Source organism: Capronia epimyces, assembly GCF_000585565.1.
Source record: "Capronia epimyces CBS 606.96 chromosome Unknown aczIQ-supercont1.10, whole genome shotgun sequence".
NCBI lineage: Eukaryota > Fungi > Ascomycota > Eurotiomycetes > Chaetothyriales > Herpotrichiellaceae > Capronia > Capronia epimyces.
In genome coordinates, this window is record NW_006912913.1 from 681,329 (window position 1) to 703,649 (window position 22,321).

The window sequence follows — 22,321 nt, forward strand, 5'->3', positions numbered from 1 at the left end:
AAAACAAGGGACAAGTTGAATATGAAGTCCGCTTCGTTGCTGTCTCTTCGTTTCAAAACGAATCATGGGTTCGGCACAGCGCTGTGGCAGCAAATCTCCGCCCTGGGCCGCAGTCACTGATGCGGAGAGCCTCATCTGAGTTCTGATATGGACATGCACGCCTTAGACATACTGTTTTTGGATTCGGAGTCACACTCTGCGACCGCGAGTTTCCCGGGCCATTTCAAATGCCACTGGCCCTGCGTATGTTGGAAAGAGCTGAACAGGGCGAACTGCGAGCTAGAATCCTCCTTCACGAAACCAGTGTGGCCCTTCAGACGCTCGCTCAAACTCATCATTTTATGCTCTCGGACGGGTGACGGCTCCGACGCATTAATTAGGTAGTCTACGGATATTGACCCGGGCGCGGTGACCCTGCTTACTTGGAACGCCATGAGAACTGAACCACCTATTATGATGATGGTGTGCTTGACAGGCCAGGCGCAGTCCAGGCATATGTATGACATGTACAATTGAATAGAATGAATCATCACTTCCTAGTGTTAGTCCCTGAATTTCCACAGTAGCTAGCTAGCTATACAGAGGACTCGACAGTACAAGGTCATGATATCATGCATGAGCCCGTTCTGGATCACAACCCCTGTCCGCGACACAGGTCATACCCGTACCTGGCTATCTTGAGACCACCATATCTTGATTCTAACTATGGCGTATTGCGTCTCACTGGCACTGGCACTATCACAGTCACTGTACCAAGGTATAGTATAGTATACATAGGTAGATATTTCAAGATCGGATCAACCACTACCACTACCACCACTACCACTACTACCACTACGACCACCATTACCCTATCTACAGGTGGTAGAACACAGGACGGACTGTACTACTGTAATCATACGAGAACACGAGTCATGCCTGACCACACCTCCACCTCCACCCCGAGCGTCAGCTCGCGGTCGAAATGGAAGGACTTTGTAGCAGTATGTACATCCTCTCTGCCACCCATATGCTTTCCTAGACGCTCCCCTGAAATCAAGCCGCGGTTTGTTCTTGTGTGAACATAAGATGGTTTCGTTTCGTTTCTGCCAGAGTCAGTTTCCACCTTTAGCTTCAACCTCAGTTTCCACCTTTAGCCTCAGCTTCAACGATGGCCCATGTTTCGTCCCAATTGGTCCAAAGGCCATTTCAGCTCAGAATCAGTATTCGATTTGGGTTCGGCTTCGGTTTCGATGAGGGCTTGAAACCCAAAACCAATTGACATGAAAGAATTGTTGACACATTCACTAACAGTCCATTGCCACCATCCGCGGCGATCTATCAACCATCACCGCACCGCCGTTCGTGCTCGACACGAAATCGGCAGTCGAGCTCCCCGCGTACTGGGCCGAAAGGCCCTCCGTGTTCATCGCTCCAGCTTCGTCGGACGATCCGGCCGAACGCGCCGTGCTGGTGGCGAGATGGTTCCTCTCCGCCCTCCGCAACCAGCAGTATACGGGCCGCCCGGCCCACGACGGCGTCAAGAAACCCCTCAATGCCTTCCTGGGCGAAGTGTTTTTGGCCACTTGGTCCGATCATGGCGCCACTGGAACCGGCACCGGCACTACGAGGCTGGTGAGCGAGCAGGTCAGGTGAGTGTTGGGTCCATCCCTGTCAAATCTTGACGTGGTCAACGTTTCTCGGTGTGGTGTATATGCATTCTAGGGGCGATGTTCATCATCTGGTGGTGTTGGTGGTGGTGGTGTTGATGGTGGTAATTGGTGGGTTGCAGCTCTCTAGCTAGATGTCGTGTTATCTCCCGCCTATTTCATGAGGCGTGTGCTAATGTCGAAGTCTTTGACAGTCATCACCCACCAGTGACGGCATGTCGCGTATGGAACGAAGACCACGGAGTGTCGGTGAGTCCAAATCGGGCAGGCATGGTCGCCCAGCTGTTGCAATGCAAGACAGCCGGTCCAGCTCCATCTCGACCAGAACAAGAATCCCATGCTTAACTTATCAAGAACTCGAATCCCGTACTTAGCTTACCAAATTTCATTCCCAGGCCGAGGGCTACACCCGTCAGGAAATCGGTTTTAGCGGGGGCAGTATGACCATTCGCCAACTGGGTCACGCCACGCTCCACCTCGCCCGACACGACGAGACATACCTGATCCCATTACCCAACGTCAAGGTCAAGGGCATCTTGACCGGCAGCCTGTACCCAGAACTGCAGGGGACGTACCACATCCCGAGCACGAGCGGGTATATGTCGACGATCGAGTTTGGCGGGAAAGGCTGGTTGACCGGGTGGGACGACAAGAAACACGGCTTCGAGGCCAAGGTATACCGCGACGACGACCAGGATCAAACGCCCTTGTACACCGTCAGTGGCCACTGGGACAGGTCGTTCAGCATCCACGATGCGCGAAAAGGAGTCCATGTCGAAACATTTGACGTTCGATCTTCCACCACCACCCCGCTCACGGTCGACCCTCTTCCCGACCAGGATCCATGGGAATCGCGGGTTGCGTGGCGCGGAGTTCGAGAGGCCCTGGAACGAGGAGACATGCAAGGCGCTGCGGATGCCAAGTCAAGACTCGAGAGCGGCCAGCGAGAGATGCGGAAACGGGATCGCGATGGACACGACTGGCACAGCCTGTTTTATGAGGTGGGGTCTCACCCCGATCCCGTCGCTGCTGAGTTGGCTCGCAAGATCGGCCGCACGCTCCGACCGGCAGAGACAATGGGCGCCTGGACCTTCAGACTCAAAGACTGGCAGGAGGGGAAATTCAAGAAACCTTACCACGGAGGCTTGAGGCCTGCCGATATGTGTGAGTCCGCAAATGGTGGCGGCGGCAACCAGGCCAGAAGGACCGAAACGACCAAACCTAGCCTATCACCGTCAACAGGGACAGGGACAGGGACTAGCAGTGGCCTAGCAGCTATAATCAGACAACCCGAACCTGAACGCAGCTGGAAAGCCAAGCCAACCATGTCGGGTCTCGAAGCACATCAGACGGATGCAGATACACAAGCCGGCAAAGTTGAAGCAACCGTGGTGGCCAAAGCTAGAAAAGGCTCCAGTCCCAGTGATATCGGCGACAGTACCATGACAGGTAAAGAAAAAATCCAAGGCGAAAGGTTCCTGAGGGACATATACTCGACTTGTTAATAAAGGGTGAGGTGAAGGATGACCGCAACACTGCACGGAATATGAAAGCTCAGCGACATTAGTATCTCGCAACTGTACAAGAGTGGAGGGAATCATGACAAGGCTGAACTAATGGCTCAATGCTTCTGCGTTAGTAGCAGTATACCCTCATTTGCAATTTCCACTCTTATAATATTGACATCCTCTTTCTCAACTTGGACCTATGCAAGGGACATAATGCGTTAGCCATCTGCAGGGCATATATCACCCTGCGCGTCTTCAATAACAGCACAAACCGTCAACGCACATATTAGGGTGAGTAGGGCAACAAACACCAAGGACGCCGCCCTCTATTGTACAGAAGATCCGCTTCGAGCGCAGCAATCAGTCACGATGCAGACTCCTCCGGGGCCAGGTCATCTTCGACTTGAACGATGCTCCTACACATGTCGAGAAACCTGCCGCGATACTCGGGAGCCGTGGTGGTGATGCTCATGGGGCCCTTGCGATCGACGAGATTCCACATGTCGACCAGCAGCGTCATAGCTTTGGCTCGGACCTTGTGCTTGGCCCAGAAAAAGTCGAGAATGACGGCGCGAAACAGCCATTTGTTGTCCTGTGATGGCACGCCTTCTCGCCAGTCCAGTGGTTGCGGGTCTTGGAATGGGTCGGAAGCATCGCCCTCGCGAGTATACGACGACGCTCGAGGGATCCTCACTAGCATCAGACTGTAGTCGACTGCGTTATGTTTCACGAGAAGCTCGGTGTCGGCTTCAAGAGTCTTGAAAAACATATCTGCTTGAGTTCGGTTGAGCCGCAATTTGTCGTGGAACTCGTCAGCAAGCTTGGATTTGGTCGCCTGCGAAGCAAGTCTTCCGCCGGCAATATCTCTCTCGGGGAAGAAGTACGACATGGGTTTCAAGTCGAAGGCCTGCCAGCTGGAATCATGTTCCTGGCCGTACAGGAGGTTCTCCATGACGAGATGGTAGTTGGGGACAAACCCCAACAGACCGCCGAGGCTGCGGTGCCGCCAGGCAAGGAAATCTGTGATGTGTACCAAGAGGGATTCCCGGTGCGATTCCATGTGCGAGACGTAGGGCTCCAGCAGGTCATCACGGAAGAACGTGTGCTCGAACCGGCGGGGGACGGACTTGATCAGGTACTTGTTGTCCGCGGTGGTGAAGAATGTCTGGGAGTGGAGGATGCGTCAGTCAGTTTGGTGTCTAAGATGTGTGGCGATTCGGCTGGGCCAATACAACACACCGATCCCGAATACCCCATGTCGCCCTGTGGGATCAACGACTCGCTGCCCCCCCCGAAGCTGCCCTTATAGTCTTCCTCTGATATCTTCCATGTTTTGTTCCGTAGATTCTGGAACAGCTCCGGCCGTAACCGGGCGAGTACGAGCCGGTAGAGTGCAAAGAACTTGCGAAATAGACGCCAAATCCGGAAGCCGCCCTCAGCCTTGTCGTCTTGGAGAATGGCGAGGATGATGGACCGAGAAATGTTGTCATCACGGCGGCCCATGATCTTGACATAGAATCGTAGCACATGAAGTATGCGCAGGAGGAGTCTCGGGATGGAACTCCTCAGGGACGACTGAGATGGGAACAATGAATAAAGGCATCGTGTAACTTGAAGCAGGTTGGCAATCCGCGACCAGACAGGGACAACAATGACGTCAGACCGAGCTGTGAGAGCCTTATCACGTGACGAGGCTGAGGCGACAAGGTCAAGTCTGCCATCTTCTGACGATATCACAGCTTTCTACACGGTTCCCTTCATCTACCTTCAATCTCCAAGTCTCCGGATGCCAAAGGCCATTTCCAGTCGGTTGATTTGGCATCCACCAGCGCCGCCCCAATGGACTCAGACTGACACACTGCCGCGATGCCAGGCTGGCCAGGGAGAGACGCAGATAGGCAAAACTTGGGGCTTAAGCGAGACCACCGGCGGCGTCACCATGATGCCGAGAGGCAGAAGAGAGCTGAGGGAGAGAGTCAAGACAGAGTTGGGCCTGGTGGGCAAGGCTACCACGTTGTAAGGGAACATGGATGGACTAGGAGTTGGCTGTTCATGTTCACGGGTCACTCTTGATTGTTTCCCATTCGGTTGACCCTAGATATCCGACTGTGATTTGCTTATCATCGCCCCCTCCGGTTGAGAATTTGTGTGTTGTGCTGCCTGGGGAGCGACTCACCATCTGTAGGCATGACGAGATGCTGTCTCGCCGCGCAAAGAAGTGCGGAACGGTGAGTTTCCCCGTACTTGACCTCCGCAATGTTGCATCCCCTAGAACCCTGGAGATTGCCTTGCCTCGCCTGGCCTGCCCCTGGATTCAAGCCCCAGGTTTCGGGAAGGTCCAGGATGGCCATTTAGCTTGTAGCGGAAGACATGCCTCTTTTCGGACAATCGAACCCTCGGCTGATACGCCGCCAATTTGAACCGGCCTTTCGCCCGACTCACCTACTGCTGATGCTGATTCTCAAGCTCATGCTCATTCTCACTCCTTCCATGCTGTGCCGGGCATGCAACCAGCACCACGGCATTCGCACGACGGATTCGGAGTGGCGCATGGAACCTACTCCGTGAAGCCGCGATCAGGTAGCTCTACGGCGGAGCATTAGTTCCAGAGGCGAAGGAGTTCGGGCGAGTCACGTGACACAGAAGAATGGTCAGTCAACTCTGAACGAAGATTCGAATCCTGCTGACCAAGAGTGACCCAGAGTTGCCCAGAGTTGCCCATCAGCTGCCATCCTCCTGGTCACTCGGATGCCGCAACCCGCAATTATCATTTTCTATTTTCTACGCACGGGCAGTTCGCTCGCAGCCGGCCGACGAAAATCTCAAATCCCTTGCGCACGCCATTTACGTAAGACAGAACTACGGGGAGGTAGAGGAAACAGGTTTGCCATACTACGGAGTAGTAGCGTGGGCAAACACGCCGCCAAGCTCGACTGCCATTCGCCGCCACCAGACGTATATGGAGTGATGGAGTGAGGAGTGATGGAGCGCCCGGCACCGTCATGATCAGGATCAGGCAGGGTCCCGGGGTCTGGAGACACAGGGGAAAATTCTGTTCCTTTGGTCCCGAGCAGCAAGTCGACCTCAAGACTTCCAGACCTCAAGACAAGACCAAGACCAAGACCAAGACCAAGACCACGACCAGAGGCTTCGACAGGTGGCGCGGCCGTGCATCCCAGGGATCATTTTGCCCTTCTTTACCCTGTGCACCGGGATCCTATTCCAATGGCCAAGGCTGGATGATGATGATCCCCGGCCCGGACATCACGCCATCAGATCTTGTTCCGAGCGCTCGCTCTGCCTTACGAAAAAAGCAAACAAGGAGGAGCTCCATCATACCTCGATCGAGTCTAGTGCCTCTTTGACACAAACCAAGTGTTACGGTGGTGGCTTGCTTAGTTACATCTTGATCCACCCTGCCATGGGAACGGCCCTCCTGTGAAAAGCGACCGACCCGCTGGTCTACTTGGACAAGGCCCCCAAAGGTAACCTCGCTAGCTTGGCCCGGTACCTTTGCAACCCAGGGACCCAGATGAAAAGCGATCCAGCATTTAATGCGGGGGTGAAGAGTCTTTTCGTCCAGCTTTTCATTCGCCATCTGGAAGATCTGCGTCAGGCTAGCTCTCCCGTGCCTTCTGGTCCGTGGCTTGATTGGCGAAGGTGCCGGGCCATTGTCATTGTCGCGTGCTCGAGTGGATGGGTACCACTTACCACTGCACCGACCCGATGAAATCCTGGATCAAGACTTCCAAGCCCGAGAGGCGAAGTGGAAGGAAACCCTGGCTACGTATATAGGTAGCGTAGCCAGCCCCGGCCTCTGCTCCTACCCAGACCCGTCCCCAACCCCAAAGCAACCATCGACGCCTTCCCTGACACGACAGCCATGAGCGACAAAGAATTGAAATATGTCGACGGCGAGGCCCGCGGCTCGGCCGAAATCCAGCCTGGAACGGTGTCTGACAACGCGGACAAACTGCAACGGCGGCTCAACAATCGCCAAATCCAGCTGATTGCCATCGGGGGCTCCATTGGCACCGCGCTGTTTGTGAGTATCGGCGGTGGGCTGGCCAAAGGAGGCCCGCTCAGCCTGTTCCTCGCGTACACGATCTACAGCTGTCTGCTGGGAACAGTCAACAACTGCATCGCCGAGATGATTGTGCTGCAGCCCGTTTCCGGCGGCTTCATTCGGCTGGCGGGCAAATGGGTGGACGACGCGTTCGGCTTCATGGCCGGATGGAACTTTTTCTTCTACGAAGCGCTGCTGATCCCGTTCGAGATCACCGCGCTGAATCTGGTGGTGTCATTCTGGACGGACGCCATCCCCACGGGTGCCATATGCGCTATTTGCATCGTGCTCTACGCGTGAGAACCATCCAAAGCGACTTCCCGTGCACTGTGTTTTTTCCATTCCCATCTCTCTCTCTTTTTTGGCCCGGGCGACCTCAAACTAAACTCTTGTGTGATCCTAGACTTCTGAACATCCTAGCTGTGCGAGCGTACGGGGAAGCCGAGTTTTGGCTCTCCGGCGGCAAGGTGATCCTGATCATCATGTTGTTCTTCTTCACCTTCATCACCATGGTGGGCGGCAACCCGCAGCACGACGCGTATGGGTTCCGGTACTGGCGCAACCCGGGCCCGATGGCCGAACACCACACGACAGGCTCCCTCGGCCGGTTCGAAGGGTTCCTGGCGGCGCTGTGGTCGGCCTCGTTCACGGTCGTGGGGCCGGAATACATCGCGATGGTGGCGGCGGAGGCGAAACGGCCGCGGATCTACATCAAGAACGCGTTCAAGACGGTCTACTGGCGGTTTGGGCTGTTCTTCATCCTGGGCGCGCTGTGCGTCGGCATCATCGTGCCGTACAACGACCCGACGCTGGTGGGGATCGTCAGCGGCACCAAATCCGGCGGCGGCACGGCGGCGGCGTCGCCGTACGTGATCGCGATGGAGAACCTGGGAGTCAGCGTGATGCCGCACATCACCAACGCGCTGATGTTGACCAGCATCTTCTCCGCGGGCAACACGTACACGTACTGTTCGACGCGCAGCCTGTACGGACTGGCGCTGGAGGGCCGGGCGCCCAAGTTCCTGACCACGGTCACGCGGCGCGGCGTGCCCATCTGGGCCTTCTGCGTCGTCATGCTGTTCCCGCTGCTGTCGTTCCTGCAGGTCTCCAGCGGCTCCTCCACCGTGCTGACCTGGCTGGTCAACCTGATCACCGCCGGCGGCATCATCGACTTCATCGTCATGTGCGTCACCTACCTGTGCTTCTACCGCGCCTGCAAGGTCCAGGGCCTCGACCGCCGCACGCTCCCCTACACCGGTTGGTTTCAGCCGTATTGCGGCTGGATCGGCCTGACTGGCATGACCCTCGTCGTCATTTTCTACGGCTACTCCGCCTTCACCCCCTGGGACGTCGGCACCTTCTTCTCCTTCTACACCATGGTCATTGTCGCCCCGCTCCTCTTCGTCGGCTGGAAGCTCATCAAGAAGACCCGCTTCGTCCGTCCCGAAGACGCCGATTTGGTGTGGGAGGCTCCTATTGTTGATGCCTACGAGGCCACTTTTGTCTCGCCCCCCATTGGCTTTTGGACCGAGATGCTGCAATTGGCTGGCTTGAAGCGCAACAAAACCGACGACCGTCGCACTTCGATCGAATCTTGAGGTTGAGCAATAAAACCGACGACCGTCGTACTTCGATCTGACCTTGAGGTCGAGTCCAGTCGAGTGCCGTACTTGGATCCAATCTTGAGGTTGAGCAACAAACCGATGACCGTCGCACTTCGATCTAATCTTGAGGTCTAGTCCAGTCAAGTGCCGCACTTCGATCCAACCTTGAGGTCGAGTCAAGTCCAATCTCGGTCTCAGTCTCGGTCTCAATCGCGCCCTTGTACGAGGCCAAGGCAGTCGCTCATCTCGAAAAATAAACAAAAAACAAAAACCAAAAACCAAAAAACCCAGATAAGCATGCGGCTATGGCTTTGCCATTGGCCACTACTTGTAACGATAGTGATGACGGCGACGAGTCGCCATTGAAATGGAATGAAATGAAAATGAAAATGCACACGAACCAGACCTTTTTTTCTTTCTCTACTCTAGTATTTCTATTTCTACTCCTACTTCTACTCAATTCAATTCCAATCCTATTTTCATTCATATTCCTATTTTTGTTCTAGAACTGGAACTGGATCTGGATCGGATCTCTTTGGTTGGATCTTGGTTCTGCTCTGTTCTGTTCTGTAGTGTTGGTATTGGTGTTGTGTTGGTATTAGTGTTGGTATTGGTGTTGTGTTGGTATTAGTGTTGGTATTGGTGTTGGTATTGGTGTTGGTATTGGTGTTGGTATTGGTGTTGGTATTGGTATTGGTGTTGGTATTGGTGTTGGTGTTGGTATTGTGTTGGTATTCTATTCCGAGTATTCCAAATCATAAGCCAGCGTGTCCGTACACAGCTCTTCTCGATACTTGGAGACGCTGTTCCACGCAGTTAGTTACTCAGTCAGGTCAGGTCAGTTTAGGCAGTCAACAGAACAACCAACTTGAAGATAGAAAGAACGGGAGGCTAGTCAACAGAACAACCAATTTGAAGATAGGAAAACGGGAGGAGGGCCGAGGCTTGCGGTGGGCAGACCCAGCGGGAGGGGCTTTGGCGACCATGCCGGGTAAGATGTGCTTGAGCGACTGGACAGGATAGATGTGCTTGAGCGACTGGACAGAATAGATGTGCTTGACGCGACTGGACAGGATGGTGCTGTAGATGGCGGTGGCGATGGAGCTGCCGGACGGGCGGGCGGTGCCGGAGGAGAAATTTGCAGTAAGTAAAAAACGGGAGGGAGAGGTTTATAGTAAAAAAAGGGAGGGACATATTTGTAAAACAAACGGGGGTGAGATATTTGCAGTAAGTAAGGCAGAAAACAACATTAGAACCCAACAAGAACAAAAACAAAAATAAGAACAAGAACCCAATAAGAATAAAAGCAAAAATAAGAACAAGAACCCAATAAGGATGAAACCAAAAATAAGAACAAGAACCGAACAAGGATAAGAATAAAAGTAAAATAAAAACGTACGCCACGTGAGCAGGATGGTCAGCATAGACCTGCACATCAGCCGCCTTTTCCAACACGGCCACCAACCCCATATTGTAGCCCTGGCTGCGGTGCGCGGTCGAAGCTAGCGGCGGGTTGGCTTCGAGCTTGATCAGGCCTGGGATCTGGCCGACCATGGCTTTGGCGGATGTCGTCCAATCGGCCAGCTGGGCGGGCGTGACGCCAGGCTTTAATTTGAAGAGGACTGTTGGGGGGTTGTTAGACAGATCGTTCGGTAATGTTGAGGAAGAGGAGAGGAAGAGGAGAAGAAGAGGAAGAGGAAGACGGTAACGCTGAGGAAGGGAAGAGGAAGGGGAAGAGGAAGGGGAAGAGGAGGAGGAGGAGGAGGAGGACGGTAACCGTTGAACGAGGGAGACGGTACCCATTGAACATGAGGAAGACGGTGATATTGAACATGAGGGAGATGGTGATATTGAACGTGGGGGAGACGGTAACCATTGACCGTGGGGAAGACGGTAATACTGAATATAAGGGAGACGGTAACAATTGAAGATTGGGAGACGGTAATGTTGAACAAGGGAGACGGTAATCAAAGGCATTGGGGTCAAATCAAATCAAATCATGTACTGTCATCATATACTGTAGTGCAAGTTCGACCAGCAGCTTCGGGTGGACGGATAAATACTCACCGACGTGATAGATTGGCATTGTGATGGTGGTGGTGGTGATGGTGATGGTGATGGTAGTCAAGAAGTGCTGAAGGTAGATGATAGATGATGGACGATGGACATTGAATATCAAATAGGTCGACGGAGGCTAAGGAGTAGGAAGAGTTAGAAGTAAGACGGAGTCAGAGACAGAGACAGAATCTGAGTAGGAGTATGTAGTGGTGGGGTGCGATTAAGGTTGGTTGCTGTATACTCCGTGTACTCCGTAGTATCCGTATATATAGTAATCAGCTATTAGGCACTGTAGCCGGCATCGGGCCGGCGCCGAGTTCAAGTTTGCTGGTTCACGAGGTACGGCACATACATAAGGTATATTAGGTACCTAATCTGTACTCCGTGCTGTACTCCGTACTATACTACCGGTACTACCGTACGGTATTCCATCCTAACATGACATGTACCTATATATGGATATCGATACTTAATACTGGATACAGGATACACGGTACAGGATATAGAATACAGGATGCAGGATACAATATAGTATAGAGTGTAGAGTGCAGGTTGTCCTGTCTAGTCTAGTCCAGCCATGGGATGTTATTGTACTCCGTATTCAGAATATATTGCTGATATGGATATACTCTGTACAGAGAGAGTAGGTACTTAGTACTACTACACGACCACGACCACCACGACGACGACCAGCAGACTTGACTATAGCTAGCCAGCCTCCAAACTAGACTTAAGACGATGCCAATACCATACTAGGGCAGTACCCCTTTTTCATACCCAGTATCCTGCATGAGTAATTCCACTAATGGTACGAAACACCATAGTTGAAGGATAGAGGATCGAGGATCGAGGTAGAGGATAGACAGACACCAAGTCAGATATACAATATGTAGCTCGTACTTTCTCTTCATCAAGAGTCTCATCTCGTCCAAGCTGATCCTGATCCTGATCCTGATTCCCTTTAATCCCCTCCTTTTGTTCCCTTTCTTCTTTTCTTCTTTCTTTTCTTTACACTAGAGAAAGAACAGTTCTCAACTATAACATAGGAGACAATCATGTATTGTATCAAGGGGTCGACAGACCACAAAAATCACAACTACACCCATAATCCACATCCGTACCTGTGGCCGATCACTGTCTCCCTCTCCCTCCCCTTGCTCGTGGCTGGCTAGAAACCATATTGCCACGAGCTTGGCTGTTGGCTGTCTTCGGGTGCCTTCTTGTCTGTATCATGCCTTATGCCTCTGTCATCTATCGTCTGTCGTCTCTTGTGACTGCCCGCCGCACTCACATCCCCCGTAGCTTGTCCCCCCGTAGCTTGTCGGCACGCCAAATACTAAAAAGACCCCATTCGTACCCCTCGTCGCCGACTAAGCAGCTTGTGAATGAAACTGAGATCCCAGTCTGCCAAGGACGGAGACAGGACATGACATGCGTGTTGTTTGGATGTGCCGCCAGCTCCTTTCACTCAAGTTTGGCCCCCTCCTTTTGGCAGCACCGAACCTTACGCATAGTCCATCAAACCGTCAAACGCGCCCATCAAACTCGTCAGTTTCTATTTGAGGCTGTTGAGGACCTTTTCTTCTTCTGGTTCTTCCCTTATCAAAGCTTCATCTTCTATCTCTCATCCTTTTCGATTTCATCCCTCATCGCTCATCGCTCATCCCTCCCATTCTCACGTTCAGCCCTCACATCACACCAAATGGCCTCCCCTCGCCCTCATGCTGGAGGTCCAGGACCAGCGCTACCATCGGACCCTCCTCGCCCCCCAGAGGAACAGGTTGCCTATCGAAAATCATGGGCTCGTGCTCAGCGAGTAGATCGTATCCATCTCACAGAGACGTATATGGAGTGGAAGAAAGTTCAAAACCTGATCGAGGCTGGCAAGGTGGAGGTCAACGGCGAGAGTTTGGAAATTGGGACCGTTGTGGCCGTGGCAAAGTAATCCCAGCCCTATATTCATCCTTCTTTCTCCTCCATCCCACCTGATCCTTTTGGGGGACCATGATGCTGACACCGGGGCCAGATATGGGTGTAAACCGTTCATCGACACAGACCCGGCGCTTGTCGCGCGTATGGCTGACAGTAAGAAGACACTGGAGAAGCATTTGCTGTGGGGAAGAAGTATCTATGGTATGTCAAACCTTGCATGCCTTGCCTCGTCTTTCCTGTACGTCTGGTTTATCTTGGACGTGCCTTGGGGCTTGTGTTGGAAATTCATGCCGAAGCTTTTGATCATGGGCTGATATATCAACTTCTCACCATAGGGGTTAATACTGGCTTTGGAGCCAATGCCGACACTCGTACCACTGACTTTGTCACTCTGCAACGAGCGTTGACCCAACACCAGCAGTCGGCTATCCTTACCAAGAATGATTTGAGTGTCCACGGAGACAAGGACGGGGAACACAACTCACACTCGATGCCGACCAGCTGGGTCCGCGGCGCCATGCTTGTCCGAGTCAATACCACCATTCGAGGCCATTCTGCCATAAGCTTTCGAGTGGTCGACATGCTGGCGGAACTGGTCAGACGAGACATGATCCCTATAGTGCCTTTGAGAGGCTCCATCTCCGCCTCAGGGGACCTCATGCCTCTCGCATACATTGCTGGCGCTCTGCAGGGAAACCCGGACATTTACGTGCGCACTCGTGGTGGAGGCGGCCGCAAGATCCTGAAGGCATCGGATGCCATGGCACAGATTCAACAAATGCGCATGGAAGAAAGCAAGAGCCAGAACTCCAACCGAAGTAAGGAACAAGGCGGCAAGGTCTCTGAAGTCGGCCCAGACCCAAATGAGAATAAGGACGGCAAGAAAAAGGGCAAGAAGAACAAAAATCGCAAAGGAAAAAAGGCTGGTGATGGCAGCAAGGATCCCGAAGAGAACAAGCCTGGTAAAGACAGCAAGAGCACCGAAGAGGACAAACCTGGGAAAGAGAACAAGAGTTCCGAAGAGGCCAAACCTGAGAAAGAGAGCAAGAGCACCGAAGACGCCAAACCTGGGAAAGAGAGCAAGACCACCGAAGAGAATCAGGCTGGCGACGACAGCACAAAGGTCCAAGGCACCCAGACCGGGAAAGACAGCAACCACACCAAAGACAGTGTCGGCGACGGGCACAAACATAAATACACCCCCCTGGTCCTGGGCCCCAAAGAAGGATTGGCTCTGGTCAACGGCACGGCGCCATCCGCGACCGTAGCAACTCTGGCCGTGTATGAGGCGAACCAGCTTGCGGTGTTGGCACAGGTCATTACTTGCCTGTCGTCGGAAGCCCTGGCAGCCAATATCGAATGGGCTCATCCATTCATTGCAGAGATCCGGCCACACCAGGGCCAAATGGAAGTGGCGCGCAACCTGCGATACTTCTTCCGCGGCTCGGCGCTGGTCACCGGGTTGTCCAAGTCGACGCACGACGCCCGGGCCCGGACAGGCCTGGTGCAGGATCGATACGCACTTCGCACTTCGTCTCAGTGGATCGGACCGGTCCTCGATGACTTGTGGGTTTCGACCGGCCAGCTGACCGTCGAACTCAACTCGACCACGGACAACCCGGTGGTGAACCCGGAGGTCGGCGAGGTCTACTGCGGTGGCAACTTCCAGGCCTCGGTGGTCACCCAGACCACGGAGAAGATGCGGCTCTGTTTGCAGACCATCGGCAAGATGCTCTTCGCCCAGACCAGCGAGTTGATCAACCCGGTCACGAGCAAGGGCCTGCCCCCCAACCTGGCGGCCGACGACCCGAGCCTGTCGTTCTGCATGAAGGGCGTCGACATCAACATGGCCGGCTACCAGTCCGAGCTGGCAATGCTGGCGAACCCCATCAGTTCCCACGTCCAGTCGGCAGAGATGCACAACCAGGCCATCAACTCGCTGGCCCTGATCTCGGCTCGCTACACCATGGACAGCGTGCAAGTCCTCACCATGATGACCGCCGCGGCGATTTATGTCGGGCTGCAGGCTGTCGATCTGCGCGTCATGCACCAAGAATTCATGGACTCGTACCCAAATGCCATCAAGAGGTCCGTCGTCAAGTATTGGGAGGGTAAGGTCAGTCCTGAAAACGTGCAGGTGATGCTCAAATTGGTGGCGCCGCAACTCTCGGTCGCCTGGTTCGCCAATGCAAGCTGCGACTTGGACGACCGCTGCCACAAGGTGGCCAGGTCGGTGACCGAGACGGTCCTCGAGTGCTACTTTGAGAGAGTGACCAAGGACGATCCCAAAGGCCAGACGGACTTCCACTATGGGCTCCACGCGTTGCGGAATCTCATCCTGACAACTCTGGCGCCGGCCTTTCGAGAATGGCGATCCCTCTTCTGGAACCAGACTGCGAACGTCACCGTACCCCGTCTGGGTCTAGGCACCCGCGCATTGTATCAATTTGTCCGAGGCGAACTAGGGGTGCCCTTTCACCGTGGCCTCCAGGACGACCCGATCGCCGAGCCAAGTGCCTCCGACGAGAATCGACCCAAGAAGACGGTGGGATCATGGATCTCAATCATCTATGAAGCCGTGCGTGATGGAAGAATTTGCGGCCACATCCTGGCATCCTTGAAGGAGGACCTCCAAACCGACCCTGGAGTGGTGGCCAATCTTGCGGCGGTGAACGAGGCTTTTGCGAAGGCCTTGCAGGACGGACCTGTTGCGGGGAATGATAATCTTGCAGCTGCCTTGAGGTCTTTCCAGGAGCATCTCGTCCAACCTGCGCCTCAGCCGTCAGGGGGAAGGGCGCATCGGCGCAGAGCCTGAGGTTGAGATTGGGGCTGACAAGTTCATTGCCCAAGCACTTCGATCTGGTCAGGGGTACAGCCTGGGAGGCATGGAAGGCATCACTGAGGGCGGGAAGCGCCGTCAACGCGCACCACAATGCGGGGTGGGCAGGAGAATGTAGGACTACGACTGCACTGTGGAGGATTTCAACCGTGACAGGCAGAGCATTGCTGATGGTATCCCGTGACCTGAAGAGACCTGAAGAGACCTGAAGATAGCAAAGTGCGAAGCTGAACAGCAGAGGGCTTCTGAGTGTGGCATCGTGGCTGTCGTCTGCATACAATAGCTGGAGGCTTACTCTACAACTCTTGCACTGACAGCTTTTTGTCTTTTATCTCTTCCCTTCTGTCTCGAGTCATCGAAATTCTGAAGGCAGTCAGTTCGACGGCGTCAAATCTTCCGTCCTGGCCCGGGTCCCAAAACACAAGCTCGTTCAACGGCTGGCCGGCATACATCAGAGTGTCAACGTCACTGATACAGAAATCATCCCAGACTTTTGCTTTGTGCGGAGGGCTGCGGCCCGGAAGAATGAGTATTCTCCAGAGCTCGCCAGCCTGATTGTCCTGGTCGCGGAAGAGTAGAGTCGGCATAAGCTGCGCATGATATTCACCCCCTTGGATATGAAAGTACTTTGGTAATGCAGTGAGCATCTCCGTCCCGTTGGAGATCCAATCGCTTATCTCGAGGCCATGATTCCCAGAATACGACAGAGTCACAGATGAATTAAGGCCAGACGCTCTGTACGTACCCGTGTATGTACGGTTGATTTGACGTTGTGCAACCTGATCGACCGCCTGGATCAGAGGTACCGTTACTAACTCAATCAGGTGCGCCAACAGTGTTTCATTACCTGCGGTCAGGATGGTAATTCCCAGCTCGTACTCTGGTACTAGCAAGATATTCGTAACATAGCCGGGGAGACCGCCCCCTTTGGTGGCGATGGTGACGACGCGATCAGGGTGGTCTAGGATCCTGTTGGTACGGAATATCTCCCAGGGCACGCCATAGAATGAGTTGAGGCCGGCGGTGAATGACGCAGGCTGCAACCAATTGAGGGTGTGAGTGATGCCGTTGAAATGGGAGAGAACATAGCGGAGAAACTTGGACATGTCCGAGGATGAGGCATACAGCCCCCCGGTAGGGTTCTGAGCTCCTTCATCAACATCCCAATACCAGCTGACATTCTTAGGTAGAACCGCGACGGAATCTGAAGGCTTCGTGAACGAAGTGCCAGTCATCGCCAGAGGCCCTAGGATGGCGGTTTGGACATAGTCCTCATAGGCCACGCCAGTGACATGGGTTAGAACGAGCCCCAGAAGCTCGAAAGCAATATTGGAGTAGGTCGACTTTTGATTGGGGGCGAAAAGAGGAGGTTTGCTTTGGATGGTCTGTAGAAGCTCCTGTTCCGTACATGGTCTGTAGCTGCCAAAGGAATCGCAGTGTGGCAGACCCGACAGGGTTGCAGGGGGAAGGCCGATTGCTGATGGATCGGATAGCTCTGTCACCAAGTCACCTTGAGCCCAGTCTCTTGGAAGTCCACTTAATTGGCTTGCTAGAGATCGCAGGGTGATGTCCTTCCAAGGGATGGTTCCGTTCTGACGATCTCCCAGGTGTGGTATGTACTTATCAACCGTGTCGTCGAGGCTCAGATTCCCTGCAGCCTGTTGTTGGAGAATGCCCAGGACGGTAAACGCCTTGGTAATGCTGGCAATACGGTAGGTGCTGTTTCCGTTGACTTCTTCTGCCCCCGGTCGTACCGGATCCTTGTCCGCCGCGGTGTGGAAGGTGGCCCACAAGGTCGACTTTGCAGAAGTGACTTCGATCGAATAAGACGAGGTATTGAAACTGGGGTCCGTTACCAGAGCCGAGACGGACGCCTCGATGCGGCCAAAAGCCTCCAACAGCTCCGGGCATGGCTTGGTGTAGGCCGGAGGAGGAAAGGCTGGGGATTGGTAGTGACAAGCACCCGCCGCCAGGGAGATGAATGAGGTGGACAGTAGAAGGACATAGCTGTGTAGCATCATGCCCGGCGTCGATGTTGGCGTCGACTTGCAGGTCTCAGGTCTCTTGGGGGCTCTCCGTAGAAGATAAGCAACGAATTTGACACCTTTGCCGTTCAGGCAGAGACGAAGCAACAGCCAGAAGAGTAGGGAGGACAGTACATACTGCTGGTAGTACCAATGCTCACCTCCTAGGCACCACTGAGATGGTTTGATCCGCCAAAGGTCCATGACGTCAATCAGGCATCAGGCATCAGGCATCCAGCATCAGGATTACAGGTACGGAGTACGGAGTACAGGTAGTAGTTATTACTCCGTACAGCTATATCAGAGACAAGCCATTGAACCAAATAGTATCTACCTACTACAGCACGTCGCGAAGCTGGTATGGTTCATGTTCATGTTTTGTACACTCCATCTACTGATGCCCAAATATACACTTAAGAGTCCCTTGTCCCGGCGCAGTATATATCGCCTGGCTTCCCGAGCGCCGACAGACTGCTGCGCATGTCTGTTTGTCCAATATGCATATGCATGGGCCAAATGTTCGCTAACAACGTCAACAACTGCAACCAATATCAACATTAACCATCCACATTCATATCCGCATCCGCCTCATCGTCTCGCTCTTGATCTTGATCGGCTACTCCGCCTCGTCCTTCGGTCTGAGGAACTTTCGCTACCTGTAATAAAGTTAGTATTGGGGACACCTCAGGCATTGAATCAGGGGAACTCACTGGAGACGGTATAATCCGAATAATAGGCAGAACTGCCATAACCGGAGCTGCTCTTGTCGTCCCGCCGGTTTCGACGTCTCTTCAGGCCCAGGAACAAAGCCAGGCCACCCAGAGCTGCAGCCACCCAGCCAACTGTCCCGAGACCGCTCTTCCTCTTCTTTTCCTCCACCACTTCACTCCTGGCTGGTCTCTGACCAAACCACGTTCTGCCTCCGCGCCCGTCACGATGGTGTCGCACGTACACTTCTTCTTCTGTGGTTGTTCGTCGCCTGCGTCGTGGGCCCAGTCCGAAGATAGCCAATAGTCCGTCGATCAAGCCTTTGAAGCACAGACAGGCGCAGAGGAGGAGGAGAAGGATGATGCCTGCAATCACGCCGATGACGATGCCAGCAATGGCGCCTCCACTCAGTCCACCGCTGGAACCAGAAGTCGTCCCGGTGATGATGCTTCCGCCCGTCCCCACTGGGGTAACAAACGGTTGTGTGGTGGTGGCGCCGCTGCCCGAAGTCACGGTGACCAGTGTATTGCTCGTGGGTCGAAGGGGTACGCCGGCAGTATTGGTGACGACGGTGGTGACCGTGTAGAGGCTGCTGTAATATCCCGAGCTTCCTCCTCCCACCGCCACACAGACTCCAGAGGACTGGCAATATTGGCCAGACAAACAGCAGACATTGCCGCAAGCACTTTCACCCAGAGAGTATGAGCAACTCTTGGTGGTGGTGGGGATATATGAACTGAACGTTTCCGTGACGGTCTTGAGATCTGTTTGGACATAGGTCGTGGTGTAGTATTGCCATGATCCGTCACCGGCGGTGGTCGTGACTGTGCCGGCACCGCACTGGGCCTGATTGTTGGAGTCGGTGTAGCACACTTCCCCCGATTCGCAGCATAGTTGTCCGTAGTAGCCGCACGGGTTCTGGCATCGCTTTTGAAAATTCTGAAGGTTCTCGAAGCTCTGGAGTAGCTCGGGAATGAGGGATGCGGCGATGGGTTGGGCGAGGAGGATGGTAGCGAGGAGTGAGGAGAGAGAGGATGGGAGTTCGTGGAGTCGCATGTTGGCAGCACAGATACAATGATGGCCTCAGCTGCTGGTCAATGCAAGAAGCGTCTGTGCGTTCGTTATATGCGCATTGATGGTCGTCGAGTCCTGATGTGGGTGAATTGTATCGTAGCGTTTACTTCTCCGCCCACAATCGCAACAGCCGACCACGACACAAGATCAGCAGAATATACTTTCTTCCTGCCGATGAGAATGTAAGGATGTACGGGAAGAAAAACAGAAAGCAGGGAGAATCGAATGCTAGGTTGGGCCGCAGGGAAGGGCTTTTGGCGTTGGCCGACGAGAAATACCAACCTCCTCCTGCCACCCGAATTTCCGAGACTACAGTGAAAATCGGCGTCAAACAGTCGACAATTGTCTCAGGTGGCTGGGAGAGAGTCAGGGCCTAGCAGTCAGGCGAAATTGGCCTTGGGAGGGATACAGATGAGGGCGCATCGAACAGTGAGTACGGGAAAGAGTTGTTCTCTTGGATTGGAGTGAGTCGGTGAATGTCCCTCGCCTGCGCTGGCTGCAGGGATGGTTGCCATTGGACACGCCCCTCATCCGCATGCTGGCATGATTCATGACCCGAAAGTGTAGGTACGGAATACGGATGACGGATCAAATACCATACCACGAAGCTTCCAGGTGGTGTTGACATTCAAGTTGTGGATAATGGTTGAGGAGAACTATTTCAGAACCACGGTTTGTCGATTGTCGACTTGGTCTCTCATCATGCCGGCGGCCGGATCGTCGCCGCTGTCCCCAGCCACCCAGAGGCTCAACGCAGTACAGGGGACTGCACGTGACTGCACGTGACTATAGTATTTTCTAATTACGTAAGCTAAGATTCGGCAGACCTTCTATTCTGCATTTTGCATCCAACGCCAGCCTTGCTCGAGTCTGCCTCCAACCTTGCTGCCTGCGTGATCTCTCCTATGCTTACCACGACTTGTTTCTGACTCGGCCGCACTCCTACGCAACTGGGTTGGGTGTTATCCCATTCAAATCCACAGAGCTAAAAGTATACAGGTAGACTAAAGGGCTACTGTCAGGTTGCGACCTTGTCCAGTGGGGTGCCTCCGGCTGAATGCTCAGGTTCCAGCGACTGGGACGAGAGGGCTTAAGTGGCGGCGCGATCTGGGCAGTGCAACGGTAACGATGCTTGACGTTCTGCGGATTACGGATTATATGTACGGAGTACCAGCATCCATACTGGGCCGCCCATAGAACATGTTTCCTGCGACGAGAATTGAAGTGCGGGGGACGAAGTGATGGCTCGGGACCCTGAACCCTGAACCCTGTAGGGTCTGCATGACCACGGAATTGCCAACCTCAAGTTACTTTATGCTATCTGCAAGCCGGCCGATGATCCATACCTATACAGCCACCAGGTGTAAACGGTAAACGGCAGCCCTCGTCCCATGTGTCATGCTCTTCCGGCCCAACCGTGTCCTGTATGAACGAACAGCAAATCACCCAGTCCACGAGCACGCAATACCAGGTGTCCGATCCGAGAAGCTATCAGATACTTGACGTGGCTTGCCCAACTGGCCGCATTAGCGCTTGAGCCAGCTAGTGTCCTCTGGACCGGGCCAGCAGCCATGAGTAAGGCCGCCTTCATTGTCCTGGCTGACTGATGAGGATTTAGCTGGCCCGAGCCCTGTACTGTGCAACGCTACAGCCAGGGGTTTCGTCCCCACTAGGGCAACTTCTGTTTACGGACTATACTCTATACTAGGCGGTCAGGCTCAGGGACAGACCAAGCCAAACCACCTTTCTACCCTCCAACTTGTATCCCTTTGCTCGGTTGGCTGTGTATAAAGGTTTCGGCTCTCCCCTTCCCTTCAACCACTGGGCGAAACTTCCTCCATTCAACCCTTCAAGTACTTCACAGGCCGCACGCAGAAGAGACGATTTTTGACTCAACGAGAAGAGACCACACGAGGAAAAACAACACCACTTGCGCATCCATGACTGACCTCCACTCCATCAACGGTTGGAGCCAGCAATCCGTCGGATTTTCTCCCGACGACGCTTCATTCCAATGGGACTTCACTCGCGCTCCTAGCCCACAAAACATGGTCAGCCATTACAACGATGTACGTTACGCTCTTCCCTTCAGCCAGCAACCGTATGGTTCTAAGATATCTCATTGACACACCGGTCAAACCATAGCTCCTACAACGTGCGGCTGATTTCTACGCCAGTCTCGACCATTCGTTGGAGGGCATTTCTTCATCAAACTCGGACCGCTCGTGTCCATCATCGCCCCAGCGACGGATATCGTCGACCAGTACAGCGGTGACCCAGGTCGCCAATTCCATTCCTGATAAAATCGAGGTAAGCCGCGCGAGCTGACCTAAGACGCTCGTCCTCGTGGCAGATTACCTGACGAAATGTACAGAGACGGCGCGAGCAGAATCGCTCCTCGCAACGTGCATATCGCGAGCGCAAGGAACGTCGGCAGAAGGAGCTCGAAGAACAGATTGCACAATGGCAGCAAAAACATCAGCTGCTGTGTCAGTCGTATTCGCAACAAAGCAAGGAAGTCGCCCGGCTCCAGGCGCAGATCAAACAGCTGAACGACGAAATCTTCCAGCTTCAGTCCGGCTTGCCTGCTCTGTATGGGTCGCTCGGCCAGTTTCCCCAGGAGTTTGATCTGGTGCCATTCTACGTCGCCCCCAGCGCAAGTCCCGAGGCCACGCCACAACCATCGCCGGCTTCTCCATCGCGGTCTTGCTCTTAGTGATGTACTGTAGCACTTGGTTATGCAGACGATGTGAAAGTGAATCTAGGCGTTACATGATGCGACGCTGCACGGAAGGTGGAAGATGGGGGGCGTTGGGATGGTCCGGCGAGTACGGTTTGGTTGTCTTGGTCTCGTTTCAA

The 22,321-nt window shown here is 53.9% G+C and overlaps 8 protein-coding genes across 8 annotated transcripts; 4 read left to right on the top strand and 4 right to left on the bottom strand.

Moving 5' to 3' along the window:
• Positions 1-914: 914 nt before the first annotated feature.
• A1O3_09797 (uncharacterized protein) lies at positions 915-3,154 on the top strand (the record flags this gene model as incomplete). Its single annotated transcript, XM_007739890.1, has 4 exons — positions 915-983; positions 1,294-1,631; positions 1,844-1,898; positions 2,045-3,154. 4 exons carry the CDS (start codon positions 915-917, stop codon positions 3,152-3,154), a joined length of 1,572 nt encoding a protein of 523 aa, XP_007738080.1.
• A 367-nt stretch (positions 3,155-3,521) lies between these two features.
• A1O3_09798 (uncharacterized protein) lies at positions 3,522-4,660 on the bottom strand (the record flags this gene model as incomplete). The annotated part of the gene is made up of 2 exons (XM_007739891.1): positions 3,522-4,322; positions 4,397-4,660. The coding sequence occupies 2 exons, from the start codon at positions 4,658-4,660 to the stop codon at positions 3,522-3,524; spliced, it is 1,065 nt and encodes a 354-aa protein (XP_007738081.1).
• Positions 4,661-7,040: 2,380 nt separating this feature from the next.
• On the top strand, positions 7,041-8,821 carry A1O3_09799 (uncharacterized protein; the record flags this gene model as incomplete). Its single annotated transcript, XM_007739892.1, has 2 exons — positions 7,041-7,519; positions 7,627-8,821. 2 exons carry the CDS (start codon positions 7,041-7,043, stop codon positions 8,819-8,821), a joined length of 1,674 nt encoding a protein of 557 aa, XP_007738082.1.
• Positions 8,822-10,225: 1,404 nt separating this feature from the next.
• On the bottom strand, positions 10,226-10,453 carry A1O3_09800 (uncharacterized protein; the record flags this gene model as incomplete). The annotated part of the gene is made up of 1 exon (XM_007739893.1): positions 10,226-10,453. A coding segment is annotated over one exon (228 nt), but the record flags the coding sequence as incomplete, so codon positions are not given.
• Positions 10,454-12,731: 2,278 nt separating this feature from the next.
• Positions 12,732-15,632, top strand: A1O3_09801 (uncharacterized protein; the record flags this gene model as incomplete). Its single annotated transcript, XM_007739894.1, has 3 exons — positions 12,732-12,826; positions 12,912-13,018; positions 13,153-15,632. 3 exons carry the CDS (start codon positions 12,732-12,734, stop codon positions 15,630-15,632), a joined length of 2,682 nt encoding a protein of 893 aa, XP_007738084.1.
• A 320-nt stretch (positions 15,633-15,952) lies between these two features.
• A1O3_09802 (uncharacterized protein) lies at positions 15,953-17,884 on the bottom strand (the record flags this gene model as incomplete). The annotated part of the gene is made up of 1 exon (XM_007739895.1): positions 15,953-17,884. The coding sequence occupies one exon, from the start codon at positions 17,882-17,884 to the stop codon at positions 15,953-15,955; it is 1,932 nt and encodes a 643-aa protein (XP_007738085.1).
• A 353-nt stretch (positions 17,885-18,237) lies between these two features.
• A1O3_09803 (uncharacterized protein) lies at positions 18,238-19,444 on the bottom strand (the record flags this gene model as incomplete). The annotated part of the gene is made up of 2 exons (XM_007739896.1): positions 18,238-18,332; positions 18,391-19,444. 2 exons carry the CDS (start codon positions 19,442-19,444, stop codon positions 18,238-18,240), a joined length of 1,149 nt encoding a protein of 382 aa, XP_007738086.1.
• Positions 19,445-21,402: 1,958 nt separating this feature from the next.
• Positions 21,403-22,178, top strand: A1O3_09804 (uncharacterized protein; the record flags this gene model as incomplete). Its single annotated transcript, XM_007739897.1, has 3 exons — positions 21,403-21,531; positions 21,608-21,772; positions 21,837-22,178. The coding sequence occupies 3 exons, from the start codon at positions 21,403-21,405 to the stop codon at positions 22,176-22,178; spliced, it is 636 nt and encodes a 211-aa protein (XP_007738087.1).
• Positions 22,179-22,321: the final 143 nt, after the last annotated feature.